This window comes from Lissotriton vulgaris, chromosome 5 (assembly GCF_964263255.1).
Source record: "Lissotriton vulgaris chromosome 5, aLisVul1.2, whole genome shotgun sequence".
Taxonomy (NCBI): Eukaryota; Metazoa; Chordata; class Amphibia; order Caudata; family Salamandridae; genus Lissotriton; species Lissotriton vulgaris.
In genome coordinates, this window is record NC_141693.1 from 267,580,759 (window position 1) to 267,604,487 (window position 23,729).

Consider the following 23,729-nt stretch of genomic DNA (forward strand, 5'->3'; position numbering starts at 1 on the left):
CAGCCAATCAGCTAACCTCACCCTCTAGAACCTTCCCAGCCCAGGCAGTTCTCCTCAGATTTTCCCAGCACAAGTGAGAAGTAGTATCCATAATAAGAACTGCCCAGCCGGGGAGGAGGGTGGGTGCATGTGAATCTATGAAAGATACCAATACTGGATAACTGTAGTTACAGGTAAGTAACTTGTTTTCTTATCCAGTATTGGGGTATCTTTCATAGATTCACATGCCTGAATCAGAATAGCAAGCAGTAATAACCATAACTGTCAATAGAGGAAGGTGGGAGACAATCCAAACCATATATCCCACACAACCTGGAAGGTACTAGAGCAAGACTATATTTCAGTACATATGCATAATCATGACAATACCTTCATATAATATATATCTATATATAGAGCATTAAAACAGTATTTTAGCACAAATGTAGCAATAGAAACAAGAAAACCATAAAAGGCTGACCTCAGTGAAGAAGATGCTGCAACACTGCTTCTCCCACTGACGTATCTTCATGTAGCACCGGCTGCAGGCAATAGTGCTTGGTAAAAGTATGCACACTTTTCCATGTAGCAGCATGGCAGATGTTTTCCAGGGTCACCCCTGCAAATAGGGCTGTAGACGCTGACATCCTGGTGGAATGCGCCTTAACCGTTCTTGTCAGGGGCTTGTTCGCTTTCTCATGACAGAAGACAATGACAGAGGAAAGCCATCTGGCTATAGTTGCCTTCGTCACTGCCTGACCACGTGTAGCTTGGCCATAAGCTACAAATAGTTGGGTAGATTTGCGCAAATCTTTTGTCTTTTGTAAATAGAATTTGAGGCATCTTTGGACATCCAAGGAATGCAGCATCCTTTCAGCTGGAGTCTTGGGGTCTGGAAAGAAAGTTTTGAGTTTCACCGGTTGATTGATGTGAAACTGGGTCGGAACTTTGGGAATAAACTTAGGATGAGTTCTAAGTGTCACACAATCTTTTGAAAAATGTAGGAAAGGTTCCGATATAGTGAACGCTTGTATCTCACTTACTCTCCGGGCTGAAGTGAGGGCCAACAAAATAGCCACCTTCCAAGTCAAGAATTTAAGTTCTGATTTATGAATTGGTTCAAAAGGCCTTTTCAGCAATTGAGATAACACAATATTGAGATCCCACTCAGAAGGAGGAGGCCGCACTGGAGGGAAAACTCGAAATAATCCTTTAAGGAACTGTTTAATTAAAGAGGAAGAGCACAAAGATGGTTTGTTGTAACTCTTTCTGAATCTGGATATGGCAGCAAGGTGAACTTTGATAGAAGAAAAAGCGAGACCTGATCTGGCTAGAGACAGCAGATAAGGCAGAATCTTCTCTGGAGGAGCCTGTAGTGGATGGACGTCACGCTCTCCGCACCATAAACAGAATCTCTTCCATTTGAAGCGATAGGTTCTGATGGTAGACTGTGCACGAGCCTGAGATAGAACAGCTCTACAGTCTGGAGAAATCTCCAGGTCCTTAAACTCTAGGAAGTCAGGAGCCAGGCGTGCAAGTGCAGCGACTGAGGATCTGGATGAAGTATTTGTCCTTCCTCCCTTGTCAGCATTGAAAGTGTCGGCTTGAGGCGCAGTGGAGGTTGATGGGAGAGTATCAGAAGCTCCTGGAACCAATACTGTCTCGGCCAGCGAGGAGCAATTAGGATTAGAGAGCAACGCTCTCTCTTCATTTTCTGTAGAACCTTTGGGATGAGAGGAATCGGTGGGAAGGCATACGCAAAGATTCCGGTCCACCTCATCAACAGGGCATTTCCTCTCGATCCTTGCTGGTGGAACCTGCTGGCAAAGTATATGCATTTGCTGTTCTGTTGCGTGGCAAACAGGTCCAGTGTTGGTGTGCCCCAGAGCTGGAAAATTGTTTCCACTTGGCGTTGTTCGAGTTCCCACTCGTGACATCCTGTGAACGATCTGCTGAGATTGTCGGCCAGAGAATTCTGAATTCCCTGAACATGCTCCGCTCTGAGGGAAATTTTGTGATGGAGTAACCATTCCCACATTTCCTGCGCTTGAAGAGACAGGGCTAGAGATTTTGTGCCCCCTTGCTTGTTTACGTAAAACATGCTGGTGGTGTTGTCCGTGCGCACCAGCACTGCAGAGCCTGCAATTCTTGGCAAGAAGGCTCGCAAGGACAGAAAAATGGCCCTCAACTCGAGGCAGTTGATGTGTTTGTGCTTGTACTGATGGGACCACCGTCCCTGCACTTGAAGGTCTTGGAGATGACCTCCCCAACCCTCCATGGAGGCATCTGTCGTCAGAGTAAATTCCGGTAGGGTCTGAAGAAAAGTGAGCCCCGGAGACAAATTGTTCTTTGCCGCCCACCATAGAAGAGCTTGTTTCATCTTGGGCGTGACCTTGATTCGGTCCTCGAAAGATCCGTCTATCTGCCGCCACTGTCGATGCAATTCCTCTTGGAGAGGCCTCATTCTGAGTCGAGCCAGTGGAACTAGATGGAGTGCAGAGGAACACATCCCTAGCAGGGAAACAAACTGTCGGACCGAAAGAGACTTTTTTGACCGTATTTGACTTGCCAGCTTTGTGATCTTGTCCTGATGAATTTGGGTCAAGAAGGCCTTGCACTGAGAAGTGTCCAGTACTGCTCCTAGGAACGTCAGAATTTGTTTGGGTTGCAGTTGAGATTTTTTGACGTTGAGGGTCAGGCCCAGATTCGAGAACATTGATAGAGCACTTTTGACCGATTGCCTTGTTGAAGTTTTTGTTGGACTCTTTATTAACCAATCGTCGAGGTACGGGAATACTTGGATTCCCTGTGACCTCAACGCAGCTGCAACCGGAACTAGAGTCTTGGTAAAGATTCTCGGTGCAGATTTCAGGCCGAAAGGGAGCACCTTGAATTGAAAATGGACACCAGCCACTGTAATCTCAGATACTTGCGGTGGTTTGGATGAATGGGAATGTGGAAGTAAGCGTCTTCCATATCCAGGGAAGCCATGAAATCGCCTTCCATGAGGCAATTGAGGACATCCGTGAGCGTCACTATGCGGAAACTCTGCTTTTTCAGATATTTGTTTAAGTTTCGTAGATCCAAAATTGGACGCCACTCTCCTGAAACCTTTTCCACAAGGAAGAAGCGAGAGTAAAACCCCTGATTTTTCTGGGATGTTGGAACTTTTTCTATCGCATTTTTGTGTAGCATCTTCATGGCTTCCATGTATAACAAATGAAGACGAGGAGGGGAGGGACCCCTGGGCGGTGACGTTGGAGGTTTCTGCAAGAACTCCAGAGTGTGTCCGTGTTTGACTATGTCCAGAACCCACTGATCTGAAGTTATCTTCCGCCACTGTTGATAAAAGGCGGAGATCTTGGCGCCCACGGGGAGGGAAGGAAGGGAGGATGGTGTCCGGCAAAACTCACTGGCGTTTATTTGAATCGCGTCCCTGGTAGTTAGAACGTCGTTTCCCTCCTTGACGAGAGAAACCCGCTGACGATGACTGCCGATAGGACTGTTGGTAGTACGGCTTATTCTGAGGTTGATACTGGCGGTTTTGCTGATTTTGATAATGTCCTCTGGAAGAAAAACCACGGCCTCTTGCTCCTCTGAAAAAACCTCGCTTATACTGTAGTGTACCAAGCGATTAGGCCGTATCAGTATCCGTTTTGATCGCAAGCAATGCTTCATCTATGTGCTTGCCAAACAATAACTCGCCATCATAGGCCATGTCAAGTATTTTGGTCTGGACTTCAGGTCTGAAAGAAGTCGCCTTGAGCCCTCCTTGCCGTCTGAGAACTGCCGCTCCGGCCAATTGTCTAAAGGCTGTATTAGAGACATCGAGGGCGCAATCGATAATCTCAGAAGCTGCCCGCTCGCCTTCCATGACAACCTTCCTGACCTCTTCAACACGGTCATCGGGAACCAGGTTGATGAATTCCGACAGATCTGACCACATTTGTCTGTCATAACGTGCTAAAATTGCCAAAGAATTAGCAATCTTAACAGTAGCAGCGGCATTAGCTGAGAACTTCTTCCCAATCGCATCCAATCTCCTGCCCTCTTTGTCTGGAGGTGTTGAAATTGGTGCAGCCGGATTCTTGGATCGTTGTTGAGCCGCTTGTAAAATCACTGAGTCAGGACGTGGATGACCAATCAAACATGAAGGAGTATCCGGTGGTGCTCGGTACTTCTTGTCGACTCTTGGAAGAACCGCCGGGATGGAAGCTGGCGTCTTCATTATATTAATCCCTTCTTTCCAAATATATTCAATGATAGGGATAGATCTGGATACCCTTCTATACCCTTCTTTGAAATCATGAAGAAAACAGTCAGTCTGCTCAACCGAAAATGTAATTGCAAATCGAGCAGCTGCCCGGTGCATGATGTTATGAAAACCTCCTATGTCTTCTGGCGGAGAATCTGAAGGTTGTGGCAAATTAGGAGAGGGCATAGGAATGATGTAATCATTCCATGGTTCCGTAGGCGTGGAATCCGGAAGTTCCCCATCCTCTCCTTCATCCTCATCTGGAGAGGAGACGTCAACATCATGACCTCCAGTCCCGGGGTCAACATCCTGCCTTGGAGAGTGCGAAGGATGTGGCGGGGAATTTATCGGCATGTCTACTGGCACAGGATTTGGAGTAGGCAGAGTTGGTGGAAACCTCTGACGATAATCAGCCAGCATGGCCTGTAAATCATGAATTAGAAAAGACGGAAGATGAGTCGTGTCTTCTGCGTGTTGTTGCTCCTGATGATAAGGAGTAGCTAAATTTTCCTGATAGTAATGAACCTCATCATCATCTTCATCCTCTTGATATTTTATGTGTAACTGGGAAGGGTGATGGGCCACTCCAAAAGGCTCGTCATCATCCCCTTCATCATCAGAATCTGCCTCCACGTAGTTTTCCAAAATATGCGAAGGCAAGAGGGGAGACAAATGAGAGTAACTCTGTCTCTGAAATGATTTCATCTGGAAATGGGTATACTGTACCCTTACCGGAGATGTGGGCAATAAATGCGTAGACAGCACATTCAAAGATGCCAGCGCTGCTGTCGACGGTAGAAGTGAAACAGATGTGTGAGTTGCCGGTACTGTCGTCGACGGTATCGTCATTGGTGTTGTAATCGTCGACGAGGACTTTTTTGAAGGCGTCCTAGTAGACGGATCCGTCGACGGACTCTTCGTCGTCGAGCTTGTCGTCGATGGAGCTGAAACCTTCGTCGACGGGCTCGTCGTCGACGGGCTTGTCGTCGACAGGGTCTTCGTCGACAGGGTCTTCGTCGACGGGCTCTTCGTCGACGGGGTCTTCGTCGACGGGATCTTCGTCGACGGGATCTTCGTCGACTGGATAGTGGAAACCTTCGTCGACGGGGGAGCCGTCGACGAGAGCGTCGACGGAAGCGATGACGAATGCTTCGTAGATGGTGATTTGGTCGTCGACTGAAGACTCGTCGACGACGAGCTTTTCTTCGATGATTTTTTCTCAGAAGAAGAAACCATGACGGACATCACAGGAGAAGTAATTGCTGAGGTGGTAACAGTACTTGAAGAAGTAGAGGACGTAGAATAGGTGGTGACAGTGAGAGAGGACACCAAAGAGACAGCTTTAGTGCGGACTGTACTCACAGTAGAAGACTCTGTTGACGCAGCACTCTTTGTGGACTCAGAGGGTTTATGAGAGAATTTAGGTCTTTTCAATCTCTCAGGAGAACACCTCTCTTTGGAACTGGCTCTCTTACTTGAGGTAGAGGCTCTGTCCTCGTCATCTGTGGCAGACGACTTCAGCCACAAAAGAACTCTTGCCTCTCTATCCCTGATGGTCTTAGGAGGGAAGGTTCGACATATCCTGCAATCCTTCACAACATGTGAAGGATGCAAACAATAAATACAATCAGAGTGCTGGTCGTCCACATGTACCCTCTTCTTGAAGCAGGAACCACAAGCCTTGAATAGAGCCTTCTTTTCAGACATCTTGAGAGAATAGAAGAAATTTTGAAGAAAAACTGAGTAGGCACTCAGGGAGACTCCCTTACACACGAAGTGCGGTGAAAATCTGAGGAGAACTGCCTGGGCTGGGAAGGTTCTAGAGGGTGAGGTTAGCTGATTGGCTGAGGCTACATTTTCAGTTCTTTTTACATAAGGAGGTAGATAGGCTGCTAAGTTTTGGGCCTAGTTGGGTCTATATCCTTTTCTAGCCTACTACTAATGGTTTTTAGGCACTGCTATATATATATATAATTTACCGTGGGACTCCCGCCTCGACGACGGGGAATGATTCAGGCATGTGAATCTATGAAAGATACCCCAATACTGGATAATAAGGAATCGCTAAAAAATAGCGATTTTGTACATACATTCCATTTTGCGAATCCTAAATAGCGATTCGCAAAAAATCGCTATTTAGAATTCGCAAAACGGAATCTTGATACATCTGCCCCCAAGTCTCTAGTTTCCTCGTAGCCAAACCGGAAGTGCCCTAAATCCTTCTAAATCTAACTTCTAAGTTCCCATTGACTTTGCATTGAATCCCGCGTGTGTGTAAAGACACTGCACATGCCGCCTGTGGGCCTCCTACTTCTAAACTATTGTTAAGACAGTGTAGCCCCAGCGATTCCCTAGGCCCTAGGCCTTTCCTTTTCTCGTGATGTGGTACTTATACCACTTTCTTAGTATATGGTTTGCTTCGCCCCTAGGGCCTAACCGTAAATTGTGCAACTTAACATATCATAACTGAGTGTCTTGTTATGTGCTTTGGCCTCTGACCTCAAAGAGTTCAGAGGAGTGTGTTAGAAATAAATACATATATATTTTATATATATCCAGTGTGGTGTCCTTTCATCTGATGTTCAAGGGGTTACATGTGGTAAAACAGCTGGCTTTACACGCCTTCTAGAGTCTTTTAGCCTAAGACTGTTCTGTCCACGCTACCACTAGGATAGCTGGTCTATAAGGTTGACCTACAACCATCACCATAAGGGTTGTTAGAACTGGTGCAAGGTGATCACTAGAATAGTGAACACCATATACCAGGCCAACTTCTCACAGTGGGTCAGTCCTGAGAAACAAGGGGTCCTCTGCTGGAGCCTTGAATTTTTTGGCGATTCTAGATGGTACAGAACCCACCGTCGCAGGAGTGAGAAAGGTGGCCATAGCCGGTTCCAGGAATCCAGGCACCAGTGGTAGCAGCGGTCTAGGAGCTGTCCGGTGATGCAGGGTATCAAAGGTGACAGACGTGGGAACCACCGGGGTATGCAAAGTGATGTTGAGTTTCCTTGCACCCCTACCCAAAACATCTGTAAATGTAGAAATGTCATCTATGGGTGACACCCGGGATGGCGGTGTGAAGGAGAAGGTCGGAGAGTAATCCCAGACCGTCGATCTTGTAGACGAAGCCCATGTAGGTGATCTTGTGCACCTTCTCTTATGGGGCCTGTCATGATGGCGGCTGTGACGAACCCTGGACCTAGACCGACGTATGGAAGGCGATCTTGGCCTGGAAGGTGCCCTTGGTCTGGGAGGTGATCTGGGACTCCAAGGGGGAGACTTCGAAGGTCCAGCTGGAGTGCTCGTCCTTGGACCAGATAGTGAGTACCTGCGGGAGTAATCTGAGTAATTAGAGTCCGGACTACTCCGACCACCAGATACATTGTGGAGATCTCGCCAGAAGTATCCCCCAAACCTTGCGGACGGCGAGGTGACAAACTGCGGGATTTCCCCTCCGCAGGTTTGGGGGATACTTCTGGACCCGGGATCTGACTGCCTCGGGGACTCCGCATCCCTGTGACCTCTTCTCTCAACGTCGAGTGCTTTGACGTCGATGATGTCTGAGTCACCATCGGCATTGAGTGAGGTCTCGATGATCTTGAAGTCTAAAGTCCACAACGATGAGGTAACCTCGACGACGATCTTCGGCGTCGAATTGGTGATCTCGACGTCGATCTGCTATGACACCGAGTCGGCGGCGATCTGCCATGACGTCGTGTTGACAGCGATCTTTCACCACGTCGTGTCGACGGCGATCCTCCAAGGCGCCGTATCGACGTTGTTCGCCTTGATTTCGAGTGGTGGGATCTCGATGACCCTCTCGACGGTGGCGCGCCAGCCGGTGGCGATATGTCAGCCTTCATTTCTCTCGACGCTGACCCCTCGTGGGTGGCGAAGAGTGTCTCGACGTCGACGGAAGCTTAGACGTTGACGGAGACTTGGTCCTCTCAGCGGCCACAGACTTTGAGCCCGAAGTGTGGTGCCTTGACGCCGACTTACTGGGATGCGGCGGAGACTCTCGACGTCGAGATGGTGTTCCTGAGTGTCTGAGCCTGTTCGACGGCGACGGCGAATCTCTTCTCCCCTTTCTCTTCCTGGGGTCAGGAGAAGTGGAACGTCGCCGATTTTTGCCTTGCTTGCTGGAAGACTATGTCCTGGGGCCTCCATGGCCAGCCACCTGATGGCTCTTGTTCTTTTCCAGCAGAGCATGGAGTTTTATCCGTTCTCTGTCGCGCAAGGTTCGCCTGGAGAACTTCGGACAATGGTGGCACTGTTCAGGATTGTGTGTGGATGGAAGGCACACAATACACACCGAGTGTGGATCTGCCAGTGCCATTTTCTTTTCAAGGGAAGGACACTTCCTGAATAAAGCTGGCATTCTGACTGGGAAAATCAGTGGAAGTCCACAAAAACAATAGCAGAAGCCTTTAGAAACCAGAAAACGTCGAATTTTCAGAAAAATTCTCTTCAAAAATCAGTTTTAGTCAAAAAAGTGAAGTTCTAGCTCTAGGTTCCTCTCAGAAGGAGCCAGAAAAAAGAACTGACCTAACTGCCACCTGTGGTGCATCATGGGAGCAGGGTCTTAAAGGCAGGGTACCCCTACTCTAATGCCTTAAAGGCAAGGTGTCAGTTTTCTTTGTTTTTTATACTCTACTGCAGCCTACTGGCAAATGCCTGCAATTACAGGTTTTTCTATGGCAATAAAGCATTGTTAAGTGACAAATGTTTACTGCTCTCTTTCTTCCTTAGGGGTTGGGAGAGTTTAGGTGCTACTATGCAAACCTATGTAATTTCAGCATTTTTGCCATTTTGGAAATATTCCAGGCTGCAAATATATATGTTTTCACATATGCATATAAATGTATATATATATGCATTTTTTATATGCTCCGGGATCCCGCACATGGGCGTGGATTATTCATAGATTATGACTTTGATGAGTATCCCCTGGATGAGAAAGGGGCGAGTATGTCGAGGGGACCACACAACAAGCTGAGCTAGACCAAGAGAGCAGTGCTAAGGCCACTTGGGGGTCTTGCTGAAGCGCCTTATAGAATCAGGTAACCATAGATTACCTTGTCATACTGTAAACAGAGTGTGAAGGATGGGATTGGTGGCAGGTTATTGGTTTCTAATATCAGAATGAATAATTAGTGCCAGTCTAATAGCACTGTAGAACAAAAGGGATCTGCTATGCAACCTGAGCGATTCTTGTAGCTCTGGAAAACTTAAAAGGGCTCCGTCTGAGAATAAGTCCCTAAACGTTGTAACTCCAGCATCCTCCCAAACCAACAGGGCACAAGAAATAAGTGTAATGCAGCCAACAGGTAGTCCCATGAGTATAAGAGCTCTGGAATGGGGTGCAGTTTGATAGTTAGTGAGAGGAATCCCTGCTGCAAGCAACCCAGCACTGTGTGCAGTAGAAGTGAGTGAGAACGGCGATGGGCAGCACCAGGGAATAGGAAACCATGGAGGCGCCCTTCTCATAACTATGCACATGTGAACTCTGTTTCCCATTGATGATGGTCAGCCAACCAATATGCTACCCACATGAGTTGCAGTGGTAATTTGGGTGCACTTTAAAGCCATCACCCATGGCCTTCGTTCAGCCCAAGCCTTCTACTTCCCTTAGCCCATATCCCGACCCAGAAAAGGGAGTCAAACTCTTTGAATGTTTGAGGGGTAACAAGAACTGGGAGGATGGTAAAAAACAAACGATGGGTTAACATCACAATTTTAGATGGGGCTATGAGACCCATCATCTTATCAGAAGGCTGGTCCAAAATGAGATTTGGGAGTGCATATATCTAATGGCCCTACCCAGGTTACCCTCAAGAAGGGCAGCTTGTTTGTGATGTATCTAAATGTCTAGATATTTAAACATCCGGGGGCCAATAATATCGTGCCAGCACCTATTTGACTACTTCCCTCTGGGAGATTTTCCCTTAAGGGGAATTAAGGAATTTGTTCTAATTGACTTAAAGCCCAGATAGTCCACTAAAATCCTCCAGTAAAACTGTCAAAGTGAATAAGTTAGCATTCAGGCGTCCAGATAAAAAAATCACATTGTCTGCATATGAAGAAATTATTTGCATTTGATCTCCCAAAGGATTACCCACACTGGTGCTGCTACCGCATCCTGGCCACAAACTGTTCAGGAGACACAGCAAATATCAGAAGAGAGAAGGGGTATGCCGACAGGTGCCCCAGGCTACCGGGTAGGGGGCCAGATATATGTTGCCCAGTATTTTGCAGTGGGGTTGGTATAAAGCATTTGCATCCAGTCCATAAGCTGCGGGCCGAATTTAAAGCATTGAAGCGCCCGGAATATATAGTCCCAATTTAAGAAGTAAAACGCCTGGTCCAGGTCAAGGGACAGGCATGTCGATTGGGCTGTCCAGGACACTGCCCCGAGGTCCGCCACCAGGCTGCAGCGACTCTCTCATTGTCTTTACACCACACCAGAATGTGGCTCTTATGGCTGCCCTGATTAAGGATGGTGATCACAGATGATGCTGCATCAATTTTTGCTGCTTTTATGCTGTCACCACTGCTGATGCGCAGAATGTCAGCTGGCCTGTATCCAGAGCCTCACTAAGGCGATACCGCCCTCTTAAGCAGCTAGTCATGTCCTTGCTCTCTTTAAGCCTTTCCAAGGCAGAGTCCGCCTTCGCTCCAAACAGCGTAGAAATGTCGCAGGGCAAGTCCATTAGGTATTGTTAGACATCAGAAGTGAGGTCCATGGAGCGAATACAGGCATGGTGCCGAAGCGCCACACTGGTTTGAACTGCCCTACTCATACAGTCAGTCATATCCACGTCAGTACAGGTAGAGTAGTTTGCTGCGTCCTGACCATACAAGATTGTAGGGTTGGCCGTATTTCTTCTGGGACAGCTGGCATCACTCTCTCCCACAGTGCAAGCACGTACCTGCCCGGGAGGCAATTAGTATTGATGGACCTGAGGGCAAGGCTGTTGGAAGAAACCATACGCTTGCAAATGTCTCCATGCGCTTTGATGGTCTTTTGGAGGGGGAGGGGGGGGGGGGAGTTGTGGGGAATGCATTAGTGTTATGTTGACGAGAAGATGCCTGTGCCACAAAGCTCTCTGTAGTTGGGTGTTTGAACTGAAAGTCTGGACTCACATGAGCAAGTCCATGCCGTTTTGCCATTATTCAATTTACCACAAGGAATGATCCTGGCTTGGGCCTGGTGCATACCAGCATGTGCGCAAGGGCCTCATTAAACAGAAGAGGAGGTTATTAGCTTGTTTGGCCTGGATTGAGCACCTCAGTCAGGATATTTATTTTTACTTCTGCCATGGGCAGGTTTAAGTCTAAAACTTCTGTCACTAATCACTATGACAAAGGAGATGGGCTCTTCTATTCCATAGCCTGGTTGGGCGAAGAAAGGTCAGTATCTCAAGAGTTGTCCATGCCATTAGCATAAAATAAATCAAAAACAATGGTCTCCCCATCATACGGTTCATCATCATTGTCAGTATCAGCAGGAGGTTGGGAGGATTTTAGATTCTGAAGAAGAATAAAGGCGTGCTGTGTATGACCTTGTTGAGGGCTGTGGGGTGTGAATTAAGTTTCAGACTCCCAATAAAAGTGCTCTGGTTCTGAACTCAGCCCAGCGTGGAGGCCAAGGGTGGAGTCGTTGGTTTCAGCGTCTAAGGCAGAGTCACGCTCAGTGATGGGGCCAGCCTCGAAGTGAGGTCAAGTGGCTCAGTAGGGAATGGATCCATGGCCAGTAACCCGGACTGGGGGCCACCTCGGATCCGTAAGGCCCAAAGGTGCTCCAAAGGGATCAGAGTACCAAAAATGAAGTCTAGGGCCAAGTTAAACTCATGGAGTTGTTGAGGTGTTGCAAATGGCCTTGTTAAGTCGGAGCACATGTGAACCAAATGCAGGATATGTTCTGAGTGGGTGGAAAGTCTCATGGCCTAGAGGTACTCTGGGAGTTGCATGATTCTGAGTGGTGGGAGGGGAGGGACAAAGGTGGACCCATGGTTTGACTTTGTATGTTACTTTGACTTACATGAGCTCCTGAACATTAAAGACGAACAGTTACAAGAGTAGCCCCAAGAGTGAGAGAGCTACTGCGCTTTCAACCTCAAATGGGCCTTCTTCGTCTTCATACAAAGTGCTGCGACAACAAGTTTGGCTTTGTTGTCCAGGATGACCTTCTTATTCATCTTTGTAGAGCATTCACGCAGCGCTGTATTTTGTCTGGAGCTAAAGCACCAGAGCCAGACCTTGTGGGTGCCTGTCACCAACATTTGTCGGTTTCAATCTTTGTAAGGTTTAAACCATCATCTTTGGAAGGGATATGCCCCATACACATTGTAACAATTTTCAAGGGAAAACTGTAAATTTGACAAGATTTAATGGAGCTTTGGAAAGGAAACTGGGGTCCCATATTGTGGGGTATTGGCAACCGGCATTGTCGTGTTCACAGGAGTCCCTGTACAGGGCTTGGACCAGGCCTAGAGCAGGACGTCCGTAAGGGCTTCATTAAATGAGAGAAGTGGTTCTGAGGGAGTAACTCCCAGCTGAAGCACCTCTTTCAAGATGTTAGTCGTGAATGCCACTGAGGGCAGGCTAAGGTCCAGGAACTCGGCCGCCCTTCTCACCAACATAGCAAAAGAAGCAAGCACCCTCCTCAGTAGCCACGGTAGGAGGAGAGACCATTCCAGTATCTGGGAAGATGTTCGATCCACTGGGTTCCACCAATTCCTGAGACCAGGTCATGTTAGGGTCTAGGGGCTAGTATTCTCCAGAGTCTAGGTGCCCATCCCAATATTCCCCAAGTTCCAGCCCATAGGCTTAAGCCTATGGGCTATGGGCTGAGCTGTGTAGGGGGGCACCAGCTCCTGAAAACTCAACTCCGGTGGTAGTCTTCGAGAGGCGATGTTTCCTCGTTTCATCGGATGTTTTTGACGTACGTGAAGTCGAGAACCCCATTCGACTTCTTAATCTTATTCTTGTGGGGCTGACCAGAATGGGACGACTTCAACTGCGATAAAGATTGATGGCTCTGCGATCGATCCCAGGACCTTCCACTTGACTGGGATCAAGACCATTGCGGTGTCACATGTCGAGCGGCAACGAGCTTGAGAGATCCCTCCATCAAGGCCATTGAGTGCATGGCGTGACAATCGACGCAGGTCTTGGCGTTGTGGATGCACTCAAGACATCAGAGGCAGACGTGAGGGCCAATCACCAACATTTGCTGGTGACAGGCGCTGCAAGGTTTGAATCTGGCCTTCCTTGTGGACATCCCTGCCACAAAAGGATATAAGTCCTGAAAAAAATCAATGAAAAAATTATTGGGGTTTGCTTTCTCTGGATCGGACATCAGCGTGCCGGGGTGGTACCTATATGAATAAATCTATAACAAAGGAGGGAGGGAGAGGGAAGTGGATTCGGTCTCCCCTGACAATTTACATAAACAGAATGGAATCCACTCAGGTAGTGGTAGTGATCCCCACAACAGTGGGGAGCACACAGTGTTGTTTAGAATACCCCTCACACACCAACAGGCCCCTTGGTGTCATGCTTCATCATTGGGGTCTTCGCACCCCTCTACGGGATGCGGCGTGCTACGACTCACGACTACGTAGGAGCACTTGAAGTGTACTATGTGTTGGTGTGTGTAAGGGAAGTAAGTGTGAGTGGTGAGCAATGTTCCCTCTAATTTTTTTCCTCTGTGTGCGGCAGTGTAAGGTCTCTGTGCGCTGCAGCCAATGCTATGTGCGCCAAGAACCGGATCACGCATATGGGTGCAGCAACAAATATCAGTGCAAATATCACTCCAAACTTTTGCTTAAAAAAATTAAATGCAGTTCATTCCACACATACAGCGCCACGTAATGTGTCTTAAGGTAGGTTTGCAATTTACATACACACACCATTACATGAATTAGTTACACAGGCAAGTACACTTCAGCTTTAGAAAAGCACAGGACTCTAATGGTGGTACTAATATAAGATTTCACTAAAGATATCCAACTAGAGCTCTGTTCGTATGGTAGGGAAATGTTGGGAGCCTATACAAGATCGCATACCGTGGGATACATGCAGAGGGGCACATGTTATGCCCACCTGTGTGCATGCACCCCCCATGTTCCTGCAGGGCATGGACTGAGGAATTTGCTTTGGCGTTCCCATATTGGTGCCTTTTTTATAGGTACTGCCTTGGTACAGCCTGCACTTTGAGATCTACATGGTGTACATTCTTTGCAGCAGGTATATTAACCTTGGCGCTACCTTAAAACTTGCACTAAACTCTGAGAGCCATCTTGACATATTTAATATTGCATGAAAATTGCTGGAGGCGAGTAATGTCACAGCAGGTGCTTTTAAAACAATAATGTACCTGCAAACATGGCGTTCACCCCCCCACACCTCCCAAAGTCAGCAGCTGGTACAGTGCCACCGGTCACACTGCCCTAGAGCTGGCCCTGGCCCCGCGGCATAGCCCTATTAACCAAAGAAATGCAGCAAGTCTACCAGGGACATCTTAAGGATTTGGGGGGCCCTGGAACAAACTTATTGTATTTTGGGGGACCCTGTTCAGAACAGGCTTGAATTTATGATTGCAATTCAAGTCTTTCATGCCATCTTAGGCCAGGTCACTGACAGTATACAGGCACAATTGTCAAAATTCTAAATGTGTTTACATCTAATGTTCAGGGATAGTGATGTGTGTTATCAATATTGTAACACATCAGCAGTTCACTAATATTACTGCAAATAATATCTGTGATGCACTCCCATTTCTCATATGTTTGGTCCTATTGCGATCTAATAGAATCCTTTTTATGAATGTTGCATAGAAAATAAGCATTTCTCTGCAGGCCTAGTATAAAATGTGTGTAGTTATCAAACTGCTTTCACAGATTTTCTGTACCTCCATTAGCTATATCTCAAGCGTTGATTGAGCACTTAAATGAGAATTAACCCAACCTCCAGCCCATCATCCCGTGGCTTAGTTGACTTGAAAAAACATACTTCACAAGCCATTGTTGTGTAATAAAGGGACAATTTTCTCCAGATTCCTAATTTGTATTAATTTTCAAAGTATTAACGAAATATAATGAATAGGTCCCATCAACTGGCTGTCTATATTGCACAGACCTCAGTTAGTGAGTGTAAATAATGTGAGATGCTGTCGGGTGCTGTGCCAGCCATTCTACTAATCTCATAAAATGATACGACATTTATTTTGCTGGTATTGGCAAAGCCCCTGCTCGGCAATGTAACGTCAGAGTTTGAAAGCTGAAAGGCCTACACTCCCTGCACCAGCAAGTCTTCATCATCCGAACTACCAGCTAACAGTGAGACTAGATACTACAGCTCACCTGCCCAAAAATACCCACTTAGGCAGTCCGTGTTACACGAGAAGCTAGAACACAGCGAAGTTTGATACAAAAAAGCAAAACCTGGAGTCACTTTCAAGTTGCTTTTTAAAACAACGTGCGTTGGTATTTTGCAAATATATGCTTCCCCCAGTCACATTAGCAGCACGGGGCCTGTTAGGGGTAAGTGCCCCAGCTGCCTTCCTCCTGCCCCCACCGTGCCCCCTCACCAAGAGTATTAGGCAAAGCCGAGAGCATTAGAACAACTAAAAAGAATTCAGGAATCTGGATAAGTCTACAGGAGGCAAAGCTGTAGATGAAAAAAAACGCAAGAGCCCACTGTCTGCAGAGGTAATGGTTGCGCTGAAGCTGAACACCTCACTGATGGCACAGCTGCAGGTCATATAGTGTGCCTTTGTTAAAGTAATCCTGTAAATTGCAGCGCATAATGGGGGCTGCAATTAACACGATTACCTTCACAAAAGGCACACAATCTGACCGTTTTCGCGCCGCACGCATTTTAAAAGCGGCGGCCCGAAGGTCCTCAGATGTCTGTGCGCGCTCTACATTTTTAAATGCGCGCTACGGGAGGCATAGGTGCGCGCTTGCCCAGGCGCGCGGCTTAGAGGGAACAGTGGTGGTGAGGTGGTGAAATGTGATGGTTAACAGATACCTGGCTCGTAGGGTGAAAAATAAAATTTAATAACTCCTCGGCTGGTATCGTTAAAAGGGGTGCAGGGTGAGGTTGTTACTGTGTATTTAGGTACATCAACCTCAGAAAGTGCGTCAACATGTTTCGGAGTGTAAAAACTCCTTCTTCAGGACAAGGAAATGCACAACTCTCCTCACCTTACTCACATGTGGTGTAGATGTAAAAGTGAATTCTACAAAACTTAAAATATGAATTAGGTATAATGTTCCTAATAGTGTTTCAATATAATAGTCTGTTGCGCCCAATTGGCGTTCATAGAACAAGACCTGTGAAGAGACAAAAGCAAAATAAATCATAACATCACAATCGGACGTAGCTTTTGATCAGGGAAAAAATAACCTGTTCAAGACAAAGGGTAGCATTGGACCGGATGAGGTCTGGAACCCTGAAAAGAAAAAGGACAAGGACACACACAAAGACAGTAACAACCTCACCCTGCACCCCTTTTAACGATACCAGCCGAGGGCTTAATACATTTTAGTTTTCACCCTACGAGCCAGGTATCTTTTAACCATCACATTTCACCACCTCACCACTCGCACTTACTTCCCTCACACACACCAACACATAGTACACTTCAAGTGCTCCTACGTAGTCGTGAGTCGTAGCACGCCGCATCCCGTAGAGGGGTGCGAAGACCCCAATGATGAAGCATGACACCAAGGGGCCGGTTGGTGTGTGAGGGGTATTATAAACAACACTGTGTGATCCCCACCGTTGTGGGGATCACTACCACTACCTGAGTGGTACCTATATGGGCACCACACATGTCACATCCGGTGCGGGCAGCGCCACGTGGATCTGAACGACGCCACCTACCAGAACACAGAGGTACTGCTCACGAAAAATGTTGGGATCGAGTCTCACACATGAGGATAATTCTGAGGTAAGGAATCTGTGGCTAGTAGTCTCTATACGATATGACACAGCTACCAATTGGAAATTACAGCTTATTAAATGTAATAGGGAATCTCCAATGGGAGGGGTGGGCCTCACAGTAGTGAAAAACAAATGTAGGCGATTTTCACTACCAGGACATGTAAAACTTAAAAGTACATTTCCAACCTTTTAATTACAAGGCACCCTGCCCTATGGGCTACTTAGGGACAACTTATATGTAATAAAAGGGGAGCTTAAGGCTTGGCAAGGGGGTTTCCTTGCCAAGTCGACATGCTAGTTTAAAACTCCATTCAGGCTACAATGGCAGGCCTCGGACATGTTTTAAGGGGCTACTGAAGTGGGTGGAACATTAAGTGCTGCAGGCCCACTAGTAGCTTTTAATTTACAATCCCTGGGTATATGGTATACCACTCTACAAAGGGACTTACAAGGAAATGAAATATGCCGATAAGGTTTAAACCACCTTAACCATGTTTTAAGAGAGTGAGTACAAACACAGCAGCAGGTGTAAAGTGCACAGAGTCCTAAGACCAACAAAACCGAATTAAGCAAACAACGGAGGGAAAAGGGCAAAAAGGTTGGGGTGACCCTGCAAAGAGGGCCAAACCCTACAGCTGCCAAATTAGAAACCCTCTTTGAGATACTTCAGTTATCTTCAGAAAATTATCAACCAGATCCCTTGGTAGTAAGTTTGTAAATTGATCCAAGGAATCCCATGACACATGGTCTTATCTGTCTCAAATGGTAGCAAAGCTGTCAGTTCAGAGACTTATAGACAACTATAGCTGTTTTTCATCTTTTGGCTCCATTTGTTGGGAGTGGGCATCTGAAGTCACCCTCATTGCATTAAACATCTTTTGCACTGCAGAGGCAGCAAGAAAGTCTGGTGGCAGATTCTCCTACAAAGAGAGAGTCCAGTATATAGACCCATAATTGCTTCTCTTGACACCTCTTTGCAGCTCTGTCTCAAGTTTGAGTCAGAAAGGTCTCTGTGGTGCGGTATGCCAGTGCCAAACACATTGATTGTCTTTCCTGGGGTTAAAATGAAATGAATATCGTCTTTGTTGTCTTCAGCCGCATGATTGTATTAATACTGAACTTTTTGGCTGCTCTAATGGTCACGTTGAAGTATGTCGCATTATCTAATTCAGAGAGCCTATTATGTACCAACTCAAGTGATGGTTGGGAATTCTGTCCCAGACACGTGTCAGTTTATTAGTCCATGTTATTGCGTAAGCTCCCTTGACCTCCAGTGGGCAGAGCAAACAGGAGAACTGTGATGCTGGTCCATCAGTAAAGGGAGTTAAAATAAGCTGAAAGAAGGGCTGAAAGAATTGGCGATACCAGTATTTGAAGCATTTCTCGGTGGAGGCTGAAGGGCTTACTCGGACCACATTAGTTGTTACAGAGGAAGACTCACATTAGATGGTGTCTGGATACAAACTCTTTTGGAACAGGAGTGCTGAAGAAAAATAACACACAGTATGGGCTTGTATTTTTAGGATTTTGTTTTAAAAACATGAAGGCCATTTGACAGAAAGAGCCACCATAGTGGTGAAATGACATGCAAGAAACATGTAACCAACCTTGAAAAATGAAAACAAACAATGGGTGATCTCTAAAGATGTCAAGTAAATTCTCTTCAGAAACCAATCCAGGTGTGAAAAATACAGAAAAAGAGAACAGTGTCCAGGGATCCTAGCTCAAAACCATAAAGAAGCAGAATCATATTTCCCACTGATTCTCTTTGTCAGAGAGAAATAGAAAAAACACCTTTTCCACTGTCAAAGATGATATATAATGTCCATTAACATTTACCCGCACAAAAAACACATTAGGCTAGAAAATATTAAGTATGGTTTCTTTAAAAAAAAATTGACAAATCTTTACAATTTAAAATGTGGTCCAGGATCCAAAGCATTGGGTGGAGATTGTTTGTTCTTTTAGAATATCCAAGAAAATCCTTTGATCGAGAACAGCCTGTTCTACACAATGATATCAGAAGCCTATCACTGGCACTGCCTGAATATCCGTTTATAAAAATTACAAATGTTCCTAACATTCCAGGAATAATGTAGGAACTGCCCCAGAGCAACATCAAACTTTTCCCAAACACCATAGGTTGTGGATTACCAAACAGCAGTTACTGCTGGACAGAACAAATCTTGAAGCTGTATTAATTACAGATCTGGTACATTTCGCATTCTGCATGGCAACATGCTCAAGGGTGCTGGGTTTACTCAATTGGGGGTACCTCAAGGCCTGTGTATTTGCATTAAGGTACGCCTACAGTCACTTACTCTCACAACAAAATATGTTGACATTATTATGAACTTACCTCGAGGTATGCTGACAGAGTCATGTAGATTTTCTCTCCATACGGTGTCACCCGGTTGAGAAGAAGAGAATTATGCAGTGAGCTGTCCCAAACTGCTTCAAAACGATAGAAAGTCCTGAAAGAAGCACAAAAACAAATATTACACACCTTAAGACACAAACACCCATGCCACATCTAAAAGAACCACAGGGCCATTCACTTGCAACAGTGTTAAGGGGAATCGTCTTGTTTTAGGCTGAAAGTAATGAGGCAAGTAAGTTGAGAAGAAGAGAAATAAAGAAATAAGTGGTGGACAAAAGAGGCAAGATGGGGTGGTGAGCACTGTGGAAAAGAGGTGACAGAGTTCATGAGTGTTAATGAATAACAGTACAGTAGAAAGGAGCAATTGCAGAAAAAGCAAGTGGTGCAGTAAGTGAACATTAAGAAGTGAATAAAAGTAGAAGATTCAGTGTGCAAAGGATGGGATTGAGTGATAAATAGAATTCAATTGTTGATTTATAAATAGCCTGTTTTCTCATGGTAATAAAAACCTACAAAGAAAAACAGACAAAATGCGAACAACAACTAAAGACAAAAAGAGCAACAAAACAGGAAACGTTTAAGAACCCTTTTGAAAGCAGAGTTGTACAAGATCAAGGGGAACGTCATTGCATAGCTTGGGGCCTGGGTGATACAATGGGCATTCAATCATAGAGACTAGTCTAAATGTAGGTATTCTAAGGAAGAGTTTGGAGCTGCTGCTCGTTGGGAAGCGAGTATGATAAGAAGAAGAAATTACAAAAAGGAAGTAAGGAGTGAAGGTAGGAGAATATACATGAGGGATAAATGAAGTATGGGAAATGGAAGGCATGAGGGAAGGACAGAGTGGATTATAGAACTAAAGAGAACAAAGAAGGAGGAGAGATGCTAGAAATGCAGAGTGGTGGGATTAGAGCGCAGGACAAGAAGGTAAAGGTTGAAAGGGGGAACACAAAACCAAAAAGACAGACAATAAGATTTACCATAAAGCAGCGGCTGAGAGGGGCCGGGGCAACAGCGGCTGAGAGGGGCCGGGGCAACAGCGGCTGAGAGGGGCCGGGGCAACAGCGGCTGAGAGGGGCCGGGGCAACAGCGGCTGAGGGGGGCCGGGGCAACAGCGGCTGAGGGGGGCCGGGGCAACAGCGGCTGAGGGGGGCCGGGGCAACAGCGGCTGAGGGGGGCCGGGGCAACAGCGGCTGAGGGGAGCCGGGGCAACAGCGGCTGAGGGGAGCCGGGGCAACAGCGGCTGAGGGGGGCCGGGGCAACGGCGGCTGACAGGGGCCGGGGCAACGGCGGCTGAGAGGGGCCGGGGCAACGGCGGCTGAGAGGGGCCGGGGCAACGGCGGCTGAGAGGGGCCGGGGCAACGGCGGCTGAGAGGGGCCGGGGCAACGGCGGCTGAGAGGGGCCGGGGCAACAGCGGCTGAGAGGGGCAACAGCGTGGAGAGGTGCCATGGCAACAGTGTTGTAGCGAGGCTGGGGCACCAGCAGCTGAGAGAGGCCGGGGCACCAGCGGCAGAGAGAGTGGCCCGGGCCCCAGCGGCAGAGAGAGGCCCGGGCCCCAGCGGCAGAGAGAGGCCCGGGCCCCAGCGGCAGAGAGAGGCCCGGGCACCAGCGGCAGACAGAGGCCCGGGCACCATCGGCAGAGAGAGGCCGGGGCAACAGCGGCAGAGAGAGGCCGGGGCCACAGCAGCTAAGGGGGGCCGGGGCCACAGCGGCTGAGGGGGGCCGGGGCCACAGCGGCTGAGGGGGGCCGGGGCCACAGCGGCTGAGGGGGGCCGGGGCCACAGCGGCTGAGGGGGGCCGGGGCCACAGCGGCTGAGGGGGGCCGGGGCCACAGCGGCTGAGGGGGGCCGGGGCCACAGCGGCTGAGGGGGGCCGGGGCCACAGCGGCTGAGGGGGGCCGGGGCCACAGCGGCTGAGGGGGGCCGGGGCAACGGCGGCTGAGAGGGGCCGGGGCAACGGCGGCTGAGAGGGGCCGGGGCAACGGCGGCTGAGAGGGGCCGGGGCAACGGCGGCTGAGAGGGGCCGGGGCAACGGCGGCTGAGAGGGGCCGGGGCAACGGCGGCTGAGAGGGGCCGGGGCAACAGCGGCTGAGAGGGGCCGGGGCAACAGCGGCTGAGAGGGGCAACAGCGTGGAGAGGTGCCATGGCAACAGTGTTGTAGCGAGGCTGGGGCACCAGCAGCTGAGAGAGGCCGGGGCACCAGCGGCAGAGAGAGAGGCCCGGGCCCCAGCGGCAGAGAGAGGCCAGGGCACCAGCGGCAGACAGAGGCCCGGGCACCATCGGCAGAGAGAGGCCGGGGCAACAGCGGCAGAGAGAGGCCGGGGCAACAGCGGCTGAGGGGGGCCGGGGCCACAGCGGCTGAGGGGTGCCGGGGCCACAGCGGCTGAGGGGGGCCGGGTCCACAGCGGCTGAGGGGGGCCGGGTCCACAGCGGCTGAGGGGGGCCGGGGCCACAGCGGCTGAGGGGGGCCGGGGCCACAGCGGCTGAGGGGGGCCGGGGCCACAGCGGCTGAGGGGGGCCGGGGCCACAGCGGCTGAGGGGGCCCGGGGCCACAGCGGCTGAGGGGGGCCGGGGCCACAGCGGCTGAGGGGGGCCGGGGCCACAGCGGCTGAGGGGGGCCGGGGCCACAGCGGCTGAGGGGGGCCGGGGCCACAGCGGCTGAGGGGGGCCGGGGCCACAGCGGCTGAGGGGGGCCGGGGCCACAGCGGCTGAGGGGGGCCGGGGCCACAGCGGCTGAGGGGGGCCGGGGCAACGGCGGCTGAGAGGGGCCGGGGCAACGGCGGCTGAGAGGGGCCGGGGCAACAGCGGCTGAGAGGGGCAACAGCGGCTGAGAGAGATCTTGGCAACAGCGTGGAGAGGTGCCATGGCAACAGTGTTGTAGCGAGGCTGGGGCACCAGCAGCTGAGAGAGGCCGGGGCACCAGCGGCTGAGAGAGGTCCGGGCACCAGCGGCAGAGAGGCCGGGGCAACAGCGGCAGAGAGAGGCCGGGGCAACAGCGGCAGAGAGAGGCCGGGGCAACAGCGGCAGAGAGAGGCCGGGGCAACAGCGGCAGAGAGAGGCCGGGGCAACAGCGGCAGAGAGAGGCCGGGGCAACAGCGGCAGAGAGAGGCCGGGGCAACAGCGGCAGAGAGAGGCCGGGGCAACAGCGGCAGAGAGAGGCCGGGGCACCAGCGGCAGAGAGAGGCCGGGGCACCAGCGGCAGAGAGAGGCCGGGGCACCAGCGGCAGAGAGAGGCCGGGGCACCAGCGGCAGAGAGAGGCCGGGGCACCAGCGGCAGAGAGAGGCCGGGGCACCAGCGGCAGAGAGAGGCCGGGGCACCATCGGCAGAGAGAGGCCGGGGCAACAGCGGCAGAGAGAGGCCGGGGCAACAGCGGCTGAGGGGGGCCGGGGCAACAGCGGCTGAGGGGGGCCGGGGCAACAGCAGCTGAGGGGGGCCGGGGCAACAGCGGCTGAGGGGGGCCGGGGCAACAGCGGCTGAGGGGGGCCGGGGCAACAGCGGCTGAGGGGGGGCCGGGGCAACAGCGGCTGAGGGGGGCCGGGGCCACAGCGGCTGAGGGGGGCCGGGGCAACAGCGGCTGAGGGGGGCCGGGGCAACAGCGGCTGAGGGGGGCCTGGGCAACAGCGGCTGAGGGGGGCGGGGGCAACGGCGGCTGAGGGGGGCGGGGGCAACGGCGGCTGAGGGGGCGGGGGCAACGGCGGCTGAGAGGAGCCGGGGCAACGGCGGCTGAGAGGGGCCGGGGCAACGGCGGCTGAGAGGGGCCGGGGCAACGGCGGCTGAGAGGGGCCGGGGCAACGGCGGCTGAGAGGGGCCGGGGCAACGGCGGCTGAGAGGGGCCGGGGCAACGGCGGCTGAGAGGGACCGGGGCAGCGGCGGCTGAGAGGGGCCGGGGCAGCAGCGGCTGAGAGGGGCCGGGGCAACAGCGGCTGAGAGGGGCCGGGGCAACAGCGGCTGAGAGGGGCCGGGGCAACAGCGGCTGAGAGGGGCCGGGGCAACAGCGGCTGAGAGGGGCCGGGGCAACAGCGGCTGAGAGGGGTCGGGGCAACAGCGGCTGAGAGGGGTGGGGGCAACAGCGGCTGAGAGGGGTGGGGGCAACAGCGGCTGAGAGGGGTCGGGGCAACAGCGGCTGAGAGGGGTCGGGGCAACAGCGGCTGAGAGGGGTC

The 23,729-nt window shown here is 50.2% G+C and overlaps 1 protein-coding gene across 13 annotated transcripts in view; it reads right to left on the reverse strand.

Annotated features, from left to right (window-relative positions):
• Positions 1-23,729, reverse strand: part of KIF1B (kinesin family member 1B) — a 1,388,545-nt gene that overhangs the window by 328,019 nt on the left and 1,036,797 nt on the right. For all 13 annotated transcript variants that reach the window (XM_086921360.1, XM_086921359.1, XM_086921355.1 and 10 more), the window contains one exon: positions 19,548-19,662. In XM_086921360.1, coding sequence (XP_086777486.1) covers positions 19,548-19,662 — 115 coding nt within the window. The remainder of the gene's footprint in view (positions 1-19,547; positions 19,663-23,729) is intronic.